This window comes from Herpailurus yagouaroundi, unplaced genomic scaffold (genome assembly GCF_014898765.1).
Source record: "Herpailurus yagouaroundi ecotype Mexico unplaced genomic scaffold, PumYag 166, whole genome shotgun sequence".
Taxonomy (NCBI): Eukaryota; Metazoa; Chordata; class Mammalia; order Carnivora; family Felidae; genus Herpailurus; species Herpailurus yagouaroundi.
The window spans coordinates 3,141,097-3,159,105 of record NW_024412407.1 but is presented as its reverse complement, the minus strand read 5'-3'; the positions used below and the strand labels follow the sequence as shown (position 1 = coordinate 3,159,105).

Here is an 18,009-nt window from a genome sequence, read left to right as displayed (position 1 = left end):
ACTTCCATTTCCTCGTTTATAAAATTTGGGTCACAGTTCTAAACTTGGACAGTTGAGTGGAGGGTTTAGTGGAGGAATCCACGTGAAGTGCCGTGGACCGAGGTCTGACCCTTGGTTGGTACTCCCCATGACTCCCTCGACCTATGAGAAGGTGCTTAGCATTAAGAGTCAGGCAGGGGGAGGGCAATGGCCAGAAGTCTTGGGGGACGAGCAGGATCAGAGCAGTAGGGAGGAAGAGGGGCACTATGCCCACTGAGTGGTGGGAAGTTTAGCCTGAGGTCCTTTATGGGAGCAGTGGAGAGTGGTGGTGGTGGGTAATGAGGGCGGATTGGTGGGCTGAGCCAGGCCATGCTGTGGGAGCCCCGTGCGGACTGTTGTCTCATTCCCAACATGACCTCTTCTCTCCCTGCGCTTCCTGTGTTGTTATCGTGGTCCTGCTTTACCTTCTGGTCCTCGCCTGTAGTTTTGGATATCTCTCCCGTCATTACCTCCTTCATCGTTACCCCTCCCCCTCCCATCCCACCCCTTCTCCCATAAGGGGCTGCTCACTCTGACCTTGCTCTCGGGGACTGGATTTGGGGATCCCTTGGGAGCCTGGGACCAGCTTATGCTCTAGGCCTCCCAAAGTCTGCCTGAAGTATGCCTTTCCCCAGAATTCCACCTTAGATTCTACCCTCCTCAGAGCCCCAGGATACCCTCCCTGGAGGGCCTCTGGCCAGCAGGGATAAGGTCTGGGGTCCCCAAACCCCTCTTCCCTCTCCCCTGTGCCTTAAGCTTGATGCTCCACATGGGTGCCTGAATGGGTGGCCCTGGCTGTGTTCCCACAGAGGGACTCTGCCTTTTTCTCCTTATTTACTTACTTTCAGTGCTTAGTAGATTCAGACCCCCTGGCATCCTTGCCTCCACATGCGTGGCCAAATGGCGGCTGTGGTTGTCTTCCCCTCCATTATTGGGACCCCGGGGAAGTGGGGCCTGGGCTGCAGGCACACATCTGGAGGCTAAATGATGAGATTTGGAGATGTAGTCCAGGGCCTGGGGCAGCTCCTCACCACACTCAGTTCCCTGAGGCTCCTGGGTGGACTGATCCCTACCCCCCCAGGGTAGGGATGGGTCTGTGTTGCGTTTCACAAATGGAAAGTGGTGGGGAGGACAGGGAGGTGCCAGGGCTCAAGGCTGGCTCAGCTTGCAGAGGACTGGTAAGGCTGGGCTTGAGCACAGATTGGTCAAGCTGCAGCTAATACACCTGTTTAGGTGAACATTGACTTGGCTAATCATCTTTTGCTAACATTAAAATTGTTTTTTTTTTTTTTAATTTTTTTTAACGTTTACTTATTATTGAGAGACAGAGACAGGGCACGAGCGTGGGAGAGGCGGAGAGAGGGAGACACAGAATCTGAAGCAGACTCCAGGCTCTGAGCTGTTAGCACAGAACCCGATGTGGGGCTCAAACTCACAAACCACGAGATCATGACCTGAGCCAAAACCAGTCGCTCAACTGACTGAGCTTCCCAGGTGCCCCAAATTGTTTTTAGTTTTTGAGGAAGGCCCTGTTGGGGTGGAGGGAGGCATTCCAGGTTAGGGTGACAGGCTAGGTGGCAAGCCAGCCCTTGATGTGCCTGGGACTGGCTTCACCAACCCAAACTTGCCATGCACTTCTGAGCAAGGTGCAGCTCCTCTGGGAACTCTTGGGTCCTAATCTGTAAAATGGGAGGATGTGATTTATATTAGCAGTTTTAAAGCCCCCCCCCCTTTTTCCTGTGGAATCTCTTTTTTCCAAGCAAACCCTATGCAAGAGCCCAACACAAAGGAACACAAAACTTTGGCTTGAGGTGGGATGGGGATCTTGTATGGGTCCCCTTGCATTACTCTACCCATGCTTCACCTTCACCCGGGTGGCCTTGAAGGGTCTCTGGAAGATGGTTTGGGGAAAACCAGAGCTCTCTGAAGACTGGTCCACATTGGGATTATATGCTGAGGTGGGGGAGCTACGGCAGGTTGTGACCGGATCACTGAATGAGATCTGTGTTGCATGAAGACTACTCCACTGGTGAGCAGGAGGATTTGGGAAGAGGAGACAAGCTGGTTAAGGGGCAGTTTCCTTATTGGGTGTGGGCAAGGAGAAGCAGAGGTCACTGGCCTCACTCAGCTGGTCTGCTGTCTTCCTGCACCAGTGAGGCTGGGCTGCGTGTGGTTGGAGTAGAAACAGGGGATCCAAGAGATGTCCCAAAATAGAATTTCAAGAAAAAATGAGAAGTTGCATGTGGGGCATCAGGAGCAGAGATGGGGTGGTAGGCCCGGAGTACAGCGACGGCGAGCTCCATCTGCAACGGGTAAAGTTTGAAATGCTGGCAGGACCTTTGAGTGGGCAGAAGTCGGGGCAGGGGACAAGGGCGTGGGAAATCCGAGATGGGAGGTGAGGAACAGGAAGTGGCTCAAGGGTAGGGGAAGTGCTGTAGGATGACCAGATGAGGTGAGAGTTGGGCTGCCCCAGCAGGCTAAGGCTAAGGCGCAGTGAAAGTGTTAGCAGAAACCCTTCAAACTGACTTACAGGGGAGAAGGGGGCTGGCTGGCTGGCTGGGACCCAAGTGTTGGTGGGGGCATTTCTCCTCCTTGTAAACGTTAGGCCTACTTCCCCTCTCTCTGACCTAGCAGGTGCAGGCCTCCCCAGGTCTGGGGTAGAATGGGGGTGGAAGGGTGACAGCCAGACCAGAGAAGTCTCCGGTGGCTGCTGCAGCGTGGTCTGTGTCCAGATACAGCCCTGGCAGTCCCTTCCTGCTCGGTGGGGCAGGTCAGAGCTGCTCTCTCCACAGGTGCTGGAGGTGAGGTGGGAGTCATGGACAGGGGAGGTCGTGGAAAAATCCCCTAGAGATGCTATCAGAGGTCCCGGGTTCCACCCCAGTGTGTCACCACCTCGCCGTGTGACCTTGAGCAAGTGCCATTATTTCTCTGAGCTTGTTTATTTATAAAATGGGGAAGAGTCGCCACAAATTTGACAAGATTTCTCAGGCTCCACCCGGTTCTGAAATTCGGTAATTTCCCAACTATAGTGCACCCACTCTGCAAGGGACTGGGAAGGGGACTGGTGAGAAATCAAGTTCAGCGTGTGGAGCGGAGCCTATCAGCCCATTTTGGGCCTGGCGAACCCCTGCCCTTGGAAGGTACTTTGCATGGGAGAGTAGGGGGCGGAAATAAGCGGTGGGCTCTGATGTCCCTGGGCCAAACTCTCGGCCATCGACCCTGCTGGGGAAGACGGGTCAAGTGCACTTGGCTGTGCCTTGGGCTTCAGTGGGGGCGCAGGTTGCCCGGGGTGGGTTCCTTAGTTGCCTGCTCCAGCAGCCCAGTTGCGGCAGTGGGTGCCCACCCCCCCACCTCCGCCTCAGGCGTCCAGGAAGGGCTCGGAGAGTGCAAAGGCGGAGCCGGGTGTGGAGGGAGCCGGAGGGAGCGGGCGCGGCCGTGGCTCCCCGGGGCAGCCGGAGGCTGAGGACAGCCTAGTCCGGGGAAGCCCTGCGGCTGAGGCTCTAGAGCGCCCCCTTCTCGGGCTCTGGCCCTCTGGGCCGGTTATTTCGGACCTGGGGGACCCGGGTCGGGTCCTGGGTCCGGCGGGGGGAGCCTCGGGAGTCCGCGAGCAGCTATTTTTAGCCGGCCCGGCGGGCGCGAGGGGGCTATTTATAGATCAAACAATCCGCGCTCCCTGCGTCAATGGAACCCCGCGTGCGTCACGCGCGCAGACATTCCAGGCCCCCTCTCGCCCCGCCCCCTCGGGCTCCCCGTCCCGCGCCTCCCCCTGGCCGCCTCCCGCCGGAACCGCGCCGCCCCCCGCGCCCTTGTATGGCCATAGCTCGCCGGGCCGCGTGCGTCAGTGGCGCCCCCGCCCCTCTCCGTGCGTCACGGAGCACTTAAGAGGAGGGTCGGGCCGGGCCGGGGAGCCCCAGTGGCAGAGACTGCGGAACTTGGGGGAGTGTGCAGGACCGCGGGAGCGCACGAGGGACCAGACTGCGACTCGGGGTGCCGGTCCCGGGCAGGGGGAGCAGGAGCCAGCCGGGTAGGTGCCCCCGCGAGGAGCGTGCATCTCAGCAGCGCTCTCTGCTTTGGTTATTAGGGGTGTTGCATGAAGGAGATGGGCGTACGCGCGGGCAGAAAGGATGTTGTAGGGTCAGCGTGCAGGAGGGCGGGTGTAGGGTGCAACTCTGACGTGGGAGGGGGCCGGTTGGAATGGGATGAGGACCCGGGTCGGACTTCAGTCTGCTGGGCCGGGGGTGGGGGTGGGGGTTGGGGGGGGGAGTGTCCGTACAAGGTGGAAGGTGGAAACCGCAGGGGGTTAGAGTCGGGGCCAGGAGTGGGGACTTGTTTAGTAGGAGGCTGGCTGTAGTTCAGCCTCCAGGGTGTCCAAGTGGCAAAGTGCGCCCTGGACTGGGGTGCTGATGGAGTCTCAGTACAGTAGAGGAAAAGATACGCAGAGCTTTAACTGCTGGGATCCATCCAACTCCTGTCAGGATTGGATTTCTAAAAGGGTCTTCTTTCTCCCGCTTGTTCGCCTCCTTCCCTATTCCCTTAGTTGTTTTCTTAACACTGTAGAGGCCATGGCTTAGTTTGCCAGGGTCCCCAGCCCGAAGTTGCTGCCTGAACTGTGTCAGGAGACTTCTGGATTGCTGAAGGAAATGGCCAGGATTGGTGGCTGAACTGCGGAGGGGTACTGCTTGTGTTGGACTAAACGAGTCTTCCTAGGGGCAGGATCTCTGGAAGTACAGGGAAGATTGTTTTAGCTGTAGCTTGGAGCGTGTGTGTGTGTGTGTGTGTGTGTGTGTGTGTGTGTGTGTGTGTGTGTGAGAGCGCGCGCGGGGGGTGGGGTGGGGGGGAGATGTGGAAACATTGGTCCTTGGGGATCCTGTGTGGGAGTTGCTAACGTTGGAATCTCTGGTGTGGTACCTGAAGGATACCCCCCCTACTCACCGTCCTAGCCTCACATGCTGATCACATCTGTACCCCCCTCCCCCAGTCCCTGTTGGATCATACAGGTAGGGTGCAGCCTGTAGCTTGTTCAGCATAACAGGTGCAAACCACATTGTTGCCAGGACCTGCCTGAAGCCGGATTCTCCCTGCTCCCTCCTTCAACCCCGCCTCTTCCTCCTCCCTGTGGGACTGCTTCCCCGCCTCCCCCCTGAGGCTAGATGTAGGTCCATATCTGGTGTAGTTAAGTACCTGCACAAAGGGGGGGGGGGTTATAGGTTGGTGGGGGTTGATCCGGATGTGGGACGTCCAGGTGGAGAAACAGGATTTGAATAAGGCTGGAACGCCCAGCCCCGTGTGGCTGCCACCCTAAACCCATCCCTACCTAGACCGTCCTAGTGCAGGGAGACGTGGCCACCCTCATATCCTGCAGGTGCTATATGTGCATGTGGATGCGCACCGCTGGGTGGGCGGTGCCAGAGCTCCAAGGGGCTTCGGTGCCAGGGCTGGCTGTGGGAGTGACAGGCCAGGGGTGGAGCTGCCCTGTCCAGGGCCCATGGAGGTGGGGGGAAAGGCTATAACCAGAGGACCCCCTGGGCTCCTGGCCAGGAAGTGGTGCCAGCCTTTGCCCCCCTCACTGTTTCCTTGATTGTGGCACTCTCTGTTCCAGTTTGCTTTTGTACCCACCCTAACGGGGTGGGCCGGAGCTGTGCAGACCCCAGGCATGGATGTGGGGTGGCAAACTGCCCCAGAGCCTTCTCTGTGTTAGTCTGCAAACTTACAGATTCCCCCTACGTGGTGCCATCTCTCCTCCTTCAGGCTTCTCAGGAGTGAGGGTGTAGCCCTCTTTGCCTGAGCTCCTGGGTTCGTCAGGGCATAGACATCCCTTAGTTGAGGGACTCAGGCAAGGACGGACTGTCTTCCCTCTGCCCGCCGACAGCCTCCTTCTCTTCCTTGTAAAGCCACCTCAAGTCTGCTGGGCTCCGAGTGTTCTCTTATAAAAATAACAAGGGGAAATGCTTTGGGGATAGCAGAAAAATTCTTCTTAGGGACTGTCCCTTCTCCTGGAAGTCCAGGGGGGCTGTTCTCTCCTCCCTCCTATCCCCACTGGGCCTCCCGCTAGCATTTGGCCTTTAAAGGTCTGGAGCCCGGTTACTTGATCCCCCAGGGAGTGGGGAACTGGGTGAGGAGGTCTGGGCTCCCTTCCTTTATGCTTTTGAGAGCATCCCAGGCAGCGCAGAGCGGGCGCCCATCCCCAGATGGCAGGACTGGGGTGCGCGTGGGAGCTGCAGCCTTTGTTCAATGTGTAGGGTGGGGGCAGGGATGGGGGGACAGGCTCATGGCTGCTTAGGCCTCTTTCTTAGGCAGCTGGGCCTTCATTCCTAGCTCCTCTTCCATTTTGAGGATGTCCTTCCCAGGCACTGTGCGGGGAGGAGGAGAGGGGGTTTTGCGAAGGCTGGGCCGTGCCTGGGAATATTCCCAGAAGTGCCAGGTTAGGGAAACAACATCTCTGCACCCAGAGAATGGGCTAAGTAAGGCTTTGCCTGTCTGCCTCTCCTCCCCACCCTTCTCCCAGCCCCCACCCATGCCTTACCCGATGCGGGAGGGCAGGGGGCTGGAGGAACACAGCCTCCCCCTGTTCCAGCAGAGAAATGCTGGCTGGGTGCCTTCCCTAGGGTTCCCAGGCTGCCTGGGGTGTGGCTGGCTTTCCAACTGAGCCCACTCTTGCTGGGCCACTGCCCGGGGACTTTGTGACATGGGGGTTGAGATGGTACTCCAGCCGGGGACCAGGATTCCTGGGTTCTGTGGTGGCCCATGGTGCCAGCGCCTCAGTGTCCTGTGTCTGGCCGGGATTCCTGCCACCTGGCTGCTTAGAGACCTACACTTATTTAGAGGTCAGGCTTCCGACTTCCTTCACTGACTCTCACCTCCTCAATCTTGGTCTCCCCCCACTTCAGAGATGCCCTGTATCCAAGCCCAATATGGGACACCAGCACCGAGCCCAGGATCCCGTGACCACCTGGCAAGCGACCCCCTGACCCCCGAGCTCAGCAAGCCCACCATGGACCTGGCCGGCCCTGAGGCAGCCCCCACTGCCCCCACTGCCCTGCCTAGCTTCAGCACCTTCATGGATGGCTACACGGGAGAGTTTGATACCTTCCTCTACCAGCTGCCGGGAACAGCCCAGCCATGTTCCTCGGCCTCCTCTTCGGCCTCCTCCACATCCTCATCCTCGGCCACCTCCCCTGCCTCTGCTTCTTTCAAGTTTGAGGACTTCCAGGTGTACGGCTGCTACCCTGGCCCGTTGAGCGCCCCCCTGGATGAGACCCTGTCTTCCAGTGGCTCCGACTACTATGGCAGCCCCTGCTCAGCACCGTCACCGTCCACGCCCAGCTTCCAGCCGCCCCAGCTGTCTCCCTGGGATGGCTCATTCGGCCCCTTCTCACCCAGCCAGACGTATGAAGGCCTGCGGGCATGGACAGAGCAGCTGCCCAAGGCTTCTGGGCACCCCCAGCCACCAGCCTTCTTTTCCTTCAGCCCCCCCGCCGGCCCCAGCCCCAGCCTTGTCCAAAGCCCCTTGAAGCTATTCCCCACACAGGCCCCCTGCCAGCTGGGGGAGAGAGAGAGTTATTCCATGTCGGCGGCTTTCCCAGGCCTGGCGCCCACTTCTCCACACCTGGATGGCCCAGGGATGCTGGATGTACCTGTGCCCTCTGCCAAGGCCCGGAGCGGGGCTCCAGGTGGAAGCGAGGGCCGCTGTGCCGTGTGTGGGGACAATGCTTCGTGCCAGCATTATGGTGTCCGCACCTGCGAGGGCTGCAAGGGCTTCTTCAAGGTACTGGGCTGCCCCTGGGTGCAGCTTTTTATGGGAAGTGGGCGAGGCTGGTCTCTCTTCCCAGTAGGCTCTGTGCGGTAGCCTCCCTGGGGTTCTCTTCCCAACCCATTCTGCCCTTCAGGAAGGGGTCTGATCTGCAGGTGGGCCGCCCTCCTGGGGACCCACAGATGGCCGGGGGCTGGGACCTTCGTGCACCATTGGGGCTGCCTGCGGAGGGGTGAAGGGACGGTGAGATATGGGCGAGGGTGCAGGCTGCAGGGGTGCCCCCAGGAGGGCATGTACTAATGGCCAGCCTCTGGTTTCCTCTGCCTGTCCTCTCCCAACTCAAGGTCTTAGTGGGACGGGGGCCCCAGGCACTCATGTTCTTGGCGTGAGATAAAAGGATCTGGGAAGAGGGCTTGATGCTTGAGGGCTGGGGGCGGACTGGGGAACAGGCTGTGTGTTTGTCCCAGCTCTGGGTGCCTGCTCAGCTTCCCGTCCCCACCCCCCCATCCCTCCTCCACTCTCTCTTGTCTGCCCCAGGGAGGCACATTTACATGTACAGGTACCTGGGCTACCTGGGAGCCCCAAACCCCTGGCCCCTAATCTTGTGTCCTGGGGGGGGTCCTTAGGCAAAAACCTCTCCCAGTGTCCCCAAGATTTTCTTCTTCCTCTCCGCCCCCCCCACCCCCCCTGCCATCTCTCCCTCCCCTGCCACCCAAATGTTAGAAAAATAGCTGTGAACAGAGAGTGCTTTTGTCTGATGGCAGCAGGATCTGGACGGTCCCCTCCCCTGGTCTCCCCCCCCCCCGCTTCACCCCGCCCGGCTCTGACAGCCTGTTCCGTGTTGCCCCCCCATCCAGCGCACAGTGCAGAAAAACGCCAAGTACATCTGCCTGGCTAACAAGGACTGCCCTGTGGACAAGAGGCGGCGAAACCGCTGCCAGTTCTGCCGCTTCCAGAAGTGCCTGGCCGTAGGCATGGTGAAGGAAGGTGGGTGGCTGGGATGGGCTTGTGGGAGAGAGAGGCAGGCCTGAGTGGGGTGGGGCAGACAGAGTGTCCCCAGACATCTGTCCTGGTGGGCCCCCACAGATGGCTTATCTCCACTGCACCTCGGGTCCACCTGCCTGGCTCATGGAGGGGTGCTCTCTGTAGGGTCTCAGGGGCTCTAGGTCCTTAGACTCCAGGGTACTTCCCAGCATGACGTGCACAGCTTGGGCTGAGAGTCCCTTCCCTGGACCCCTTCCTCCCTTCCTCAGCCCTCCCCGTTTCTCTGCAGTTGTCCGGACAGACAGCCTGAAGGGACGGCGGGGGCGGCTCCCTTCAAAGCCCAAGCAGCCCCCAGATGCCTCTCCTGCCAATCTCCTCACCTCCCTGGTCAGGGCGCACCTGGACTCGGGGCCCAGCACGGCCAAACTGGATTACTCCAAGGTGAGCCCCGCCCACTCCACATTCGGTGGCTTTGTGAACACCGCATAAGGCCCCTCCCCAGTTGGACGTACTGAAAAAAGAGGAGCCCCTTTTGGGCTGACCAGATGGAAAAATGTACCCCCTCGGGTGGGCGGCCAATTAGAAAAAAATGTTCTCCTTCCAGCAGCCTCAGCCCTGGGTTAACATGGGAGGATTGGCGAGTAGGACCACGGGCAGAATCGCAGTTCCTCCCTCGCCCCCGGGATCTGGCCGTCATCCGAGTGCGTGACATGGCCGTGTGTGGTTGTGGCCCCAGTGCGGGGCCCTTCGTGGGGTGCTGACCCCACCGGACCACCCTCAGTTCCAGGAGCTGGTGCTGCCCCACTTTGGGAAGGAAGATGCTGGGGATGTGCAGCAATTCTATGACCTGCTTTCGAGTTCCCTGGAGGTTATCCGCAAGTGGGCCGAGAAGATCCCCGGCTTTGCTGAGCTGTCCCCGGGCGACCAGGACCTGCTGCTGGAGTCAGCCTTCCTGGAACTCTTCATCCTCCGCCTGGCCTACCGGTGAGTGGCCGTTGCCCCCTCAGCTCCTTCTCTGCTGCCCTGTCCTCAAGCGCCCCCTGACCAACGTCTGCGTCCCTGCCCACCAGGTCCAAGCCTGCCGAGGGGAAACTCATCTTCTGCTCAGGCCTGGTGCTGCACCGGCTCCAGTGTGCCCCTGGCTTTGGCGACTGGATCGACAGCATCCTGGCCTTCTCTCGGTCCCTGCACGGCTTGGTGGTCGACGTCCCTGCCTTCGCCTGCCTCTCTGCACTCGTCCTCATCACGGGTGAGTGGCCAGCGGGGAGCTGGAGTGGGCTTGAGGGCCTGGCCCTGGGTGGGCTGGCATCTGGCACTTGGCGGGCCCCCACATGGTGAAGTGAGGGGACCTAGATGCAGAGAGGGGCAAGCATTTGCTCAGAGTGACCCAGCTGGTGGGCGGCAGAGCCGGGGTTCGGGCCCCGCTGTGCCCGAGGCAGAGCCCAAGGCAGTCTGTGAACTAATCCCATACTACCCAAGATGCAGACTCGTGTAGGTCATCGTGTATGGCCTAGGGTTCTGGTTTGTTTTTAAAATCTTCCTGAATGATGTCACGTGCAGGAAGGCACGCAAATGACATACTTTCACGCACCAAGCACACTCACGTAAACGTTACCTAGATCAGGAAGCAGACGTGGTCACTACCCAAGGGGTCTTGGGTCCCCTGTGGTCATCTGCTCCCCTGAGGGTAACTACTACCCTGGTTTCTATCAGCATAGATTAAGTGTGCTTGTTGTCTACTTTGTGTAAGTATGGTTATTCGGGATGGATGTTTTGGAGTTAAATGTGGAGGTCTTCAGATCTCTTTTCTTACTTTTTAAAGCACCAGTCTGCCCCTATCCCCCTTTGCGCTTAAATTTCACAGGGGGCCCAGCCATATAGGACAGAATCCAAGGCACTTTGGGCTGAAGGGGTGGTGGTTTTGAAACCAGCTTTCCCTGGAGGTGGCCTCTAAAACGTAGTGCTCAATTCCAGGGCTTCTTGAAACCGTCTGGCGGGGGGCAAAAAAAGCCACTGGCCTCGTCTGAAAATCCGGTTAGGGTTTTATTTCGTTTTTGTGACCTTGGGCAAGTCATTTAACCTCTCTGGGCCTCAGTTTGTCATTTGGAAGATGAGGATAATGAGTGTTCCAGAGGCTACCACTAGACTTCCAACGGGGCTCGCGCGTGAACTTGCTTTTGCAAGGTGCCAGCAGAGTGTGGGGGATGGTCAGTGGCGACAGGTCTAGAGCAGGGGGCCAGTGGGGGAGGCCGGGGCTCGGGGCAGGGCTCTGCGCCTTGGATGGACAGCTAATCCCTAAGCCTTCGCCTTCCTCGCAGACCGGCACGGGCTGCAGGAGCCCCGGCGGGTGGAGGAACTTCAGAACCGCATTGCCAGCTGCCTGAAGGAGCACGTCTCGGCCGTGGCGGGCGAGCCCCAGCCAGCCAGCTGCCTGTCACGCCTGCTGGGCAAGCTGCCCGAGCTTCGGACCCTGTGCACCCAGGGCCTGCAACGCATCTTCTACCTCAAGCTGGAGGACCTGGTGCCCCCTCCACCTATCGTCGACAAGATCTTTATGGACACGCTGCCCTTCTGACCCCAGCCCAGGAACACGCGTGCACCGTGTGTGCACCCTCCTACGCCACCCCACGTGCCTTTAGCCCACGGACCCTCGGAGCACCCCCACCCTGGCCTGGCCTTGAGCTGCAGACTGGCCGGCCTCCCCACTCGCTCTGGGTGGTTGGCAGGGAGCTGATGCCCTGGGGGAGGGGGATGCACTCACGGGGGTGACCCCTACTATTTGTCTTACCCCCTAGCCCAGCCCCGGCCTTCATGTTTTTGTAAGATAAACCGTTTTTAACACACACCGCTGTGCTGTAAATAAGCCGAATGCTGCTGTAAATACAGGAAGGAAGAGGCTGCGTTGGGAGAGGGGGTTCGGGAGGGAGCGGCGGCCCCCACCAGCCTGGGCGAGCCCTTTCCCGCCTCCTTGCACCTGCTCTCTCTCCTCGCCCTCTTTTCCACATGTACAGAAACTTACTCTAGGAAGAAGACAAATGACAGATTCTGACATTTATATTTGTGTATTTTCCTGGATTTATAGTATGTGACTTTTCTGATTAATATATTTAATATATTGAATAAAAAATAGACATGTAGCTGAAACTGGGACCCCGTCTGTCTCTCTGACGTCCTCCCCGACACCACACGTGCCCTGTAATTATTTAAGAGACAGAAGTGACTGGATAAATCTCGGACGTTATCCACCTGAGCTAACAGGCCTCAGTTTACTCTTTTGTAAGACACAGATAATGATGGCACCTGCTTCTTGGGATGGTGACACAAAGCACTCAGACTGGTTTGGGAGGTGTGGAAAGCCTGTGATGAGCCCATGTGGAGGGGGCCTGTGGTGGAGTCTGACTGGCCGAGGGGAGGGAGCGCGGCTCTGGCTGTCAGTTCCTCACCCGGGGCGTGGTCTCTGATTTGGCTTCTATGTGTGTAAAACAGGATGAGGGGCAGAGCCAACCTCATGTTGCTGCTGGGGCTACGGGAGCGTGGGTGGGGGGCTGGGTACAGGGCAGCCTGGGATGCCGTTAGCTGTTGTGAGTACAAGATGTTGTTTTCCCTCTGTGTTTTTGACATTTCTCCCACCCAGCCTAGTGCCCTAGCAAGAAGATCCAGGTTGCTGGTGGCCCTTGCCCTCTTGGTAAGAAGAGGGTTCCTATCTGTGCCCAAGTGCCCCTGTGAGGTCCTCCCAACTCCCAAGCTCATCAGTTGCTTAGAGCTGGCCTAAAATGAAGATTCCTAGGAGCTTTTTTTTTTTTTTTAAGTTTTTAAAATGTGCATTTATTTATTTTTGAGAGAGCCCAAGCAGGGGAGAGGCAGAGAAAGAGAGGGAGGGAGACACAGAATCTGAAGCAGGCTCCAGGCTCCGAGCCATCAGCACAAAGCCTGACTCAGGGCCTGAACTCACAAACCATGAGATCATGACCTGAGCCGAAGTTGGTCGCCTGACTGAGCCACCCAGGGGCTCCCAGATTCCTAGGATCTATGTCATAAATTCAGATTTGGTGAGGGATGGGGCCTACAAATCTACACTTTCACTAAGCAGCCACAGTGCTTGTGATGCAAGTGGTCTCAGGGCCACTTTTTTGAGAAACATGAACCTAGATCAACCCCAACCTGAGGCCCAAGGTTGCTGGCAGCGTCTAGCCCCCTTCACTGAGCTCAGTCTAGCTGCATTGATTCCTTCTCGAGGACTTGGCAAGAGACCTGAAAGCAATGCCCCTTACACCTGTTTCTCACAACACTTGCCCCGGGACTCTTGACTCTCCACCTTGGGGCCCCTGGCTGGATAGAAGTCATACAAAATAGGGCTTTTCTTCCAAAGCTAGAATCAGGTGCCTTTCCCAGTGCTCTAGCCATAGCCTGCAGGTTCCGCAAGAAGCCTTCAACCACATGCTCTCACTTGGGATCCAGGAAGACAGTCTAACCCCAGGCCTTCTGAAGAGTCCACATGTGGTTGGGGTGGGGAGCCCTTGGCTCTGTGCATGGTGACCACCACCTCCAACAGTGGGTGGACTTCTGGAAGCATGTGTTCCTAGTGCCCCGCGCCCGAGTCCCTGAGTGAGCCTTTGTTAAAGCACAGCACTTCACAAGGTGTGGGGTGGGGGTTCAGTTTCAGTGAGGAGATCTGATTTTATTCTTAGCCCTGCCTCCAACTCCATGCTGCTCTCTGAAAAGCCCCTCTTCCTCCCTGAGCCTTGGTTTTCCCGTTTGCACAGTGGGAAGGTGGGTCGGGCAGTACTCTGGTTGGGAGCAGAGCTTGCTGGGAAATCTCCCACCAGTTGTGGGACTGAACTGACTCTTCTCCCTTTGGGTCACTCTCTTCTATATCCCTGACTTTAGCAAAGATAGATGTGGAGCACAAGGCAGGCCCTGGGAGGAAGGCAAAAGGGCCACTTAGGTGCTTGAACACCGGCAGGGGTTGGGCAGGGGGCGGGCAATGGAGAATCTTGGTCTGTATAGATATCTAAGCCCCAAAGTGAAAATAGCTACCCCGTACAATGTTCCATCACCCACTAAGTTCTTTTCATATGATATTTGTTATTTCTAGCCCTCACTACCACCCTATGAGGGCAGCAAAGTTCTACAGAGCAAGGAGCCTGGAACCGGACTGCCTGGCTTTAAATCTTGGCTCCAGCTCTTCCTAGCTGTAGAATTTTGGATAAGTTACTTAACCTTTCTGTGCCTTAGTACCTTCAGCTATAAAGGGGGAAGTAATTGTATCTATTTCATAAAGTTACTATAACGATCACAGGAAAGCATGCATGCAAAGTGTTTCAAACAGTGCCTGGTGTGAAGCAAACACCCAAGAAATGATAGCTGCTGCTTTTACAAAAGAGGAGGAAAGGAAATGACTTTGCCAAGGTCACTTGGCTTCGAAGTGGCTGAGCAGGGTGTGTCTAACTACCTAACCGCTAACCCGCTAGGTCTCCCTGCCCAGGGCCTTGTAAATGAAAAGACACTCCATCAGGGACGGTGGCTTCTTTCCAGCGCTCGGGGATTGGGGTGCACGGTGGGAGGCTGATTTCTCCAGCCCCGCCCTGCCCCACCCTGCCCCGCCCAAGGGCTGGAGCCTGGAGGCAGGCCCTTTCTTTCCACTGAGCAACTGGAAGAACTGGCCTCCGAGTCTTGCTAGGGGCTGGGAGGGCAAACAAGGGGGCATTGAGCCTGGTGGGGCCTCACAATGGCTGCTCTGTCCCAGCTAGCCGGGGGCTGGGCCCATTTCCGACGGGGACAATAGTCAAAAGGCAGTGACGCTGGCAGGGCCTGGAATCCCAGGCGGGATTTTCCGAGGCCTCAAAGCCTGGCGTTTGTCCTCACATGGAGACCCAGGAAGCCTGCCTCCCTGTCTCCCCTCACCCCACCCACGCTGGGCCCTGTGCCCAGAGGCCCTGGCCCCCTCCCCAGCCCTGAAGTGCCATTGTGACTGGGGTTGGGTGGCTCTGAGGTCTAGGATCTGAGTGGGTGCTCTATACCCCAGAGTCTGTGCCTAACGACCCTCCTCTGGGGCCTGGAATGGAGGAAACTGCTTCATCCCTGGGCTCTGGTCACCAGGACTTGGTTATGGAGGGAGGTGGCAAAACATTGGCCTCAAGGAAGCTGAGAAGCTTCTGAAGGTCACGGGCAACCACCCTGTGCTCCAGGCGTATTATGCCACATGGTCAGCTCCGAGTGTCCAGTGTGCCAAGCTGTGAGGTAGCTGTTGTGCGGCCGTGGAGGGGAGCCTGTGAGAGCCCATCAGAGGTGGGAGGCCACGTGTGGTGGCTGGACAGTCAGCAGGTTGTTAGTGATGTCCTTTCACAGACCTGAGGCAGCTGTGTTAGGCATGTCCCTCTGTACTAGCCAGGCCTAGGGATCCCCAGGGAGTTTTAGCTTAAATCTGAACTAGCCCCAGCCCCCACCAGAGTCTCTGATGCCAGTGGAGACCCCGGAACCACTGGGCCTCCTCAGAAGATAAGGCTAATGGGGTGAGCTTCTGTGACTCCACCTTCCAGCCCTGTCCAGGCCTGGCCTTCCTTGCAGCGTCCCCACCGCCCCCCTCCCCGGTCCTCCCGGGAGCAGCCAGAGCCCAGCCCCAAACCTCTGCCTTCACCCCTGCTCCAGGCTGGCCCCAGGTTAGGGGCTGTTTGGGTAAGGCCGAGGCTGGCCAGCGGGACTTTAAAACCTCCAGGCTCCAGTTATGAGGGCAGGAAGGAGTTAGTGCGAGGCTGAGCAAAAGCACTCCCCCACCCCAATATCTCCTTCCCCACATAGCCAGGGACATTCCGAGGGCAGGTGGCCCATTCCAGGGCCCCCAGCTAGACTCAGAGTGGGTCTGAGGACTAGGGGGCCCTGGAGGCCTCGGCCTGGGTTTCTGCCTCCTTTCCTCCACCCCATGTTCCCCTTTGTTCTCCCTACCACCCTGGCTCCCCTCTGCCGCCTGCTGGGCCCTGATCCTGCCAGGCTGGGGGGCCACTCGAGGCCTCCTCAAGGTCTGACCCAGGCACTGGCACTGTCCAGCCCCTACTCAGGCACCTGGAGGCACCAGCGGGGCCAGGAGGGGAGGCAGCGGGGGAAGGGTGGGGGCGCTGTTCTGGTTCATGCTGTGTTAGCAGGGAGCGGTGCCCAGCTGCAAGCCAGGCAGGCAACGTGCTGACTGTAGCTGCCCTCCTGGTCTGGCGCATCAGAGGGACGAGGCCCCCACCCAGCCCAGCCTTGGAGACCTGGACCCCAATCTAGGTAAACTGGGGTACCATGAGGATAGATAGATGCCCCTGGCCTGACAAGAAACCAGGGGGTACATAGAGAGATTCCCCTTACTGGGGGTGGGGGCGGCGGTAAATAGCCCTCCCCTTTTGCAAAGACAGTCACACAGCATCCTCTGGCCCAAAGAACAGATACACACATGCCTCCCAAAGAGACAGATGCATAGACCTTGCAGGACAGAGAGATGACAGGCCCCTTACCCCTGAGGACAGACACAGAAATAAAGCCCCATCCCCGCCCCAACTTGGCCAGAGAGACAAACACAGAGACCTTCCCGGAGAAAGACACCCACCGCCCTTCCCCAACACGAGGGACAGATCCCCGCAGCCTCCAGAATAGGCTGCGGACACGGTAACTCCGAGCCGGGGCCAGGTCTAGAGGCTGCCTGATGAGGTCGGGGCTGGGAGGTGCCTCTTTCTCACGCTCTTTGTCACTCTGTCGGAAGCCCAGCCATTTCCTCTGCCTCGGAGGAGGGGGTGTTGGGGGTGGGAGGTGTTGGAGCCCCTGCCCAGAATCCCAGGGGGCAGATGTCAGAAGTCCGACAGCTGATTCTCCTCAGCCCCACAGCCTGGCCAGGGTTACAGGGTCAGCAGACAGGGTGCTGGCTACCCGGCCAGGCTAGGCACCGTCAGGAGCCCCCGGCCTGACGTCAGTCCCACTCATTGTTGTTGCTGGGGCTTGAGTCACTCCCTGTGACGCCACTGGGGTCAGCTCCGGAGCGACTGGGGGTGGCCTGCAGGGCCAGCTTCAGGGCTCAGCTCTCCCCTGGGCACATGCTAGAATGGGGTGGGGCCATCCAAGGCCACACTCACCGCGCAAAGCCAGCTGCTTACTCCCAAGGTCTTGGGTTGGCCTTCAAGGGCCCTCCACAGGCCTTTGCTGCCGTCCTGGTTCTGAGGGCCTCAGCCAGTCACCCGGCTCCCTGGCTGGCCATGGTGCTGGGCTCTGACTGAGAAGTCTGCTCTCTCTGTCTTTGTCTCTCCTGCCTCAGAAGCCTCAGTTTCCACCCTCCGCTCTCAATGAGACCTCTCTCCCCAAGCCTTTGTGTTTTCCCTTCTCCAGGAAGCCCCCCCTCCCATAATTCCCTGTAGCTCCACTTCTTTCTGGAACCCTTCCCTCCTTCTTGCCTGTCCCTTCACGTTGCTATCCTGTGCTCTCTGGAGCGCAGCCTTTCCATTTTTCTTCTGGTGTCCAGTCACCTCCCACCTTGCCGAGAGCAGTGCTTCGGCTTCTTCTCCACTCTCAGTGTGTCACTTTCTCTCCCACAGGCATCCCTCGGGGATTGACAGCAGTAGTCTCAATCTTGGCCCCCTCTGGTCCCGGTAGAGACGGCTGCCACTTCTTTTATACTGTGTCTTGTGTTCTCTTGCCCGGGTGTATCCCTTGGTCCATTTCCTCTGCAAGACTTTGAGCTCCCAGAGGGCCACATTGGGATTTGTCCACCTTGGTATGGCATGGGCACAGCGTGTGGGCAGTTACCTGTGTGTGGTATGAATGAACGAACGAGTGAACGAATAAACGATTACATCTTGAAGAAGCACCTGGCTGGCTCAGTCGGTAGAGCTTGCGGCTCTTGATCTCGGGGTTGTAAGTTCCGGTCCCATGGTTAGGTGTAGGCATTGCTTAAAAATAAAATCTTAAAAAAAAAAAAAAAAGATTACATCTTGCTCATCAAAGGAGTGGCACAGGGTGGGGTAATTCATTCCACACGACTCACTTTTTGAGCCAAGACCCTCTCTCCCTGACAGGATCGCCCACATGGGCATAGGACCCTGAGGAGGGCTTCATCCTCAGGCAGGGAAGGCTCCAGGGACAGGATGAGTTTTGGAGGAGGGACAAGAGTGAGCGGAATGAGGCCGGAGAAGCATGCAGCCTTGGCAAGTGTATTAGTCAGGGTTCTACAGGGAAACAGAATTAATAGAATGCAGATCTATAGGAAGAGATTTATTATGAGGAATTGGCTGATG

The 18,009-nt window shown here is 58.1% G+C and overlaps 1 protein-coding gene across 4 annotated transcripts in view; it reads left to right on the top strand.

Annotated features, from left to right (window-relative positions):
- NR4A1 (nuclear receptor subfamily 4 group A member 1) overlaps positions 1 to 11,896 on the top strand; it is a 20,943-nt gene extending 9,047 nt beyond the window's left edge. For 2 of the 4 annotated variants that reach the window (XM_040488064.1, XM_040488063.1), the window contains 6 exons: positions 6,906 to 7,783; positions 8,626 to 8,755; positions 9,042 to 9,193; positions 9,534 to 9,736; positions 9,823 to 10,001; positions 11,071 to 11,896. In XM_040488064.1, coding sequence (XP_040343998.1) covers positions 6,908 to 7,783; positions 8,626 to 8,755; positions 9,042 to 9,193; positions 9,534 to 9,736; positions 9,823 to 10,001; positions 11,071 to 11,327 — 1,797 coding nt within the window. In that variant the 5' untranslated portion in view covers positions 6,906 to 6,907 and the 3' untranslated portion in view covers positions 11,328 to 11,896. Of the gene's footprint in view, positions 1 to 3,047; positions 3,159 to 3,892; positions 4,043 to 6,905; positions 7,784 to 8,625; positions 8,756 to 9,041; positions 9,194 to 9,533; positions 9,737 to 9,822; positions 10,002 to 11,070 lie in introns of those variants that run through there. The other 2 variants (XM_040488065.1, XM_040488062.1) reach the window with 2 other exon arrangements.
- Positions 11,897 to 18,009: the final 6,113 nt, after the last annotated feature.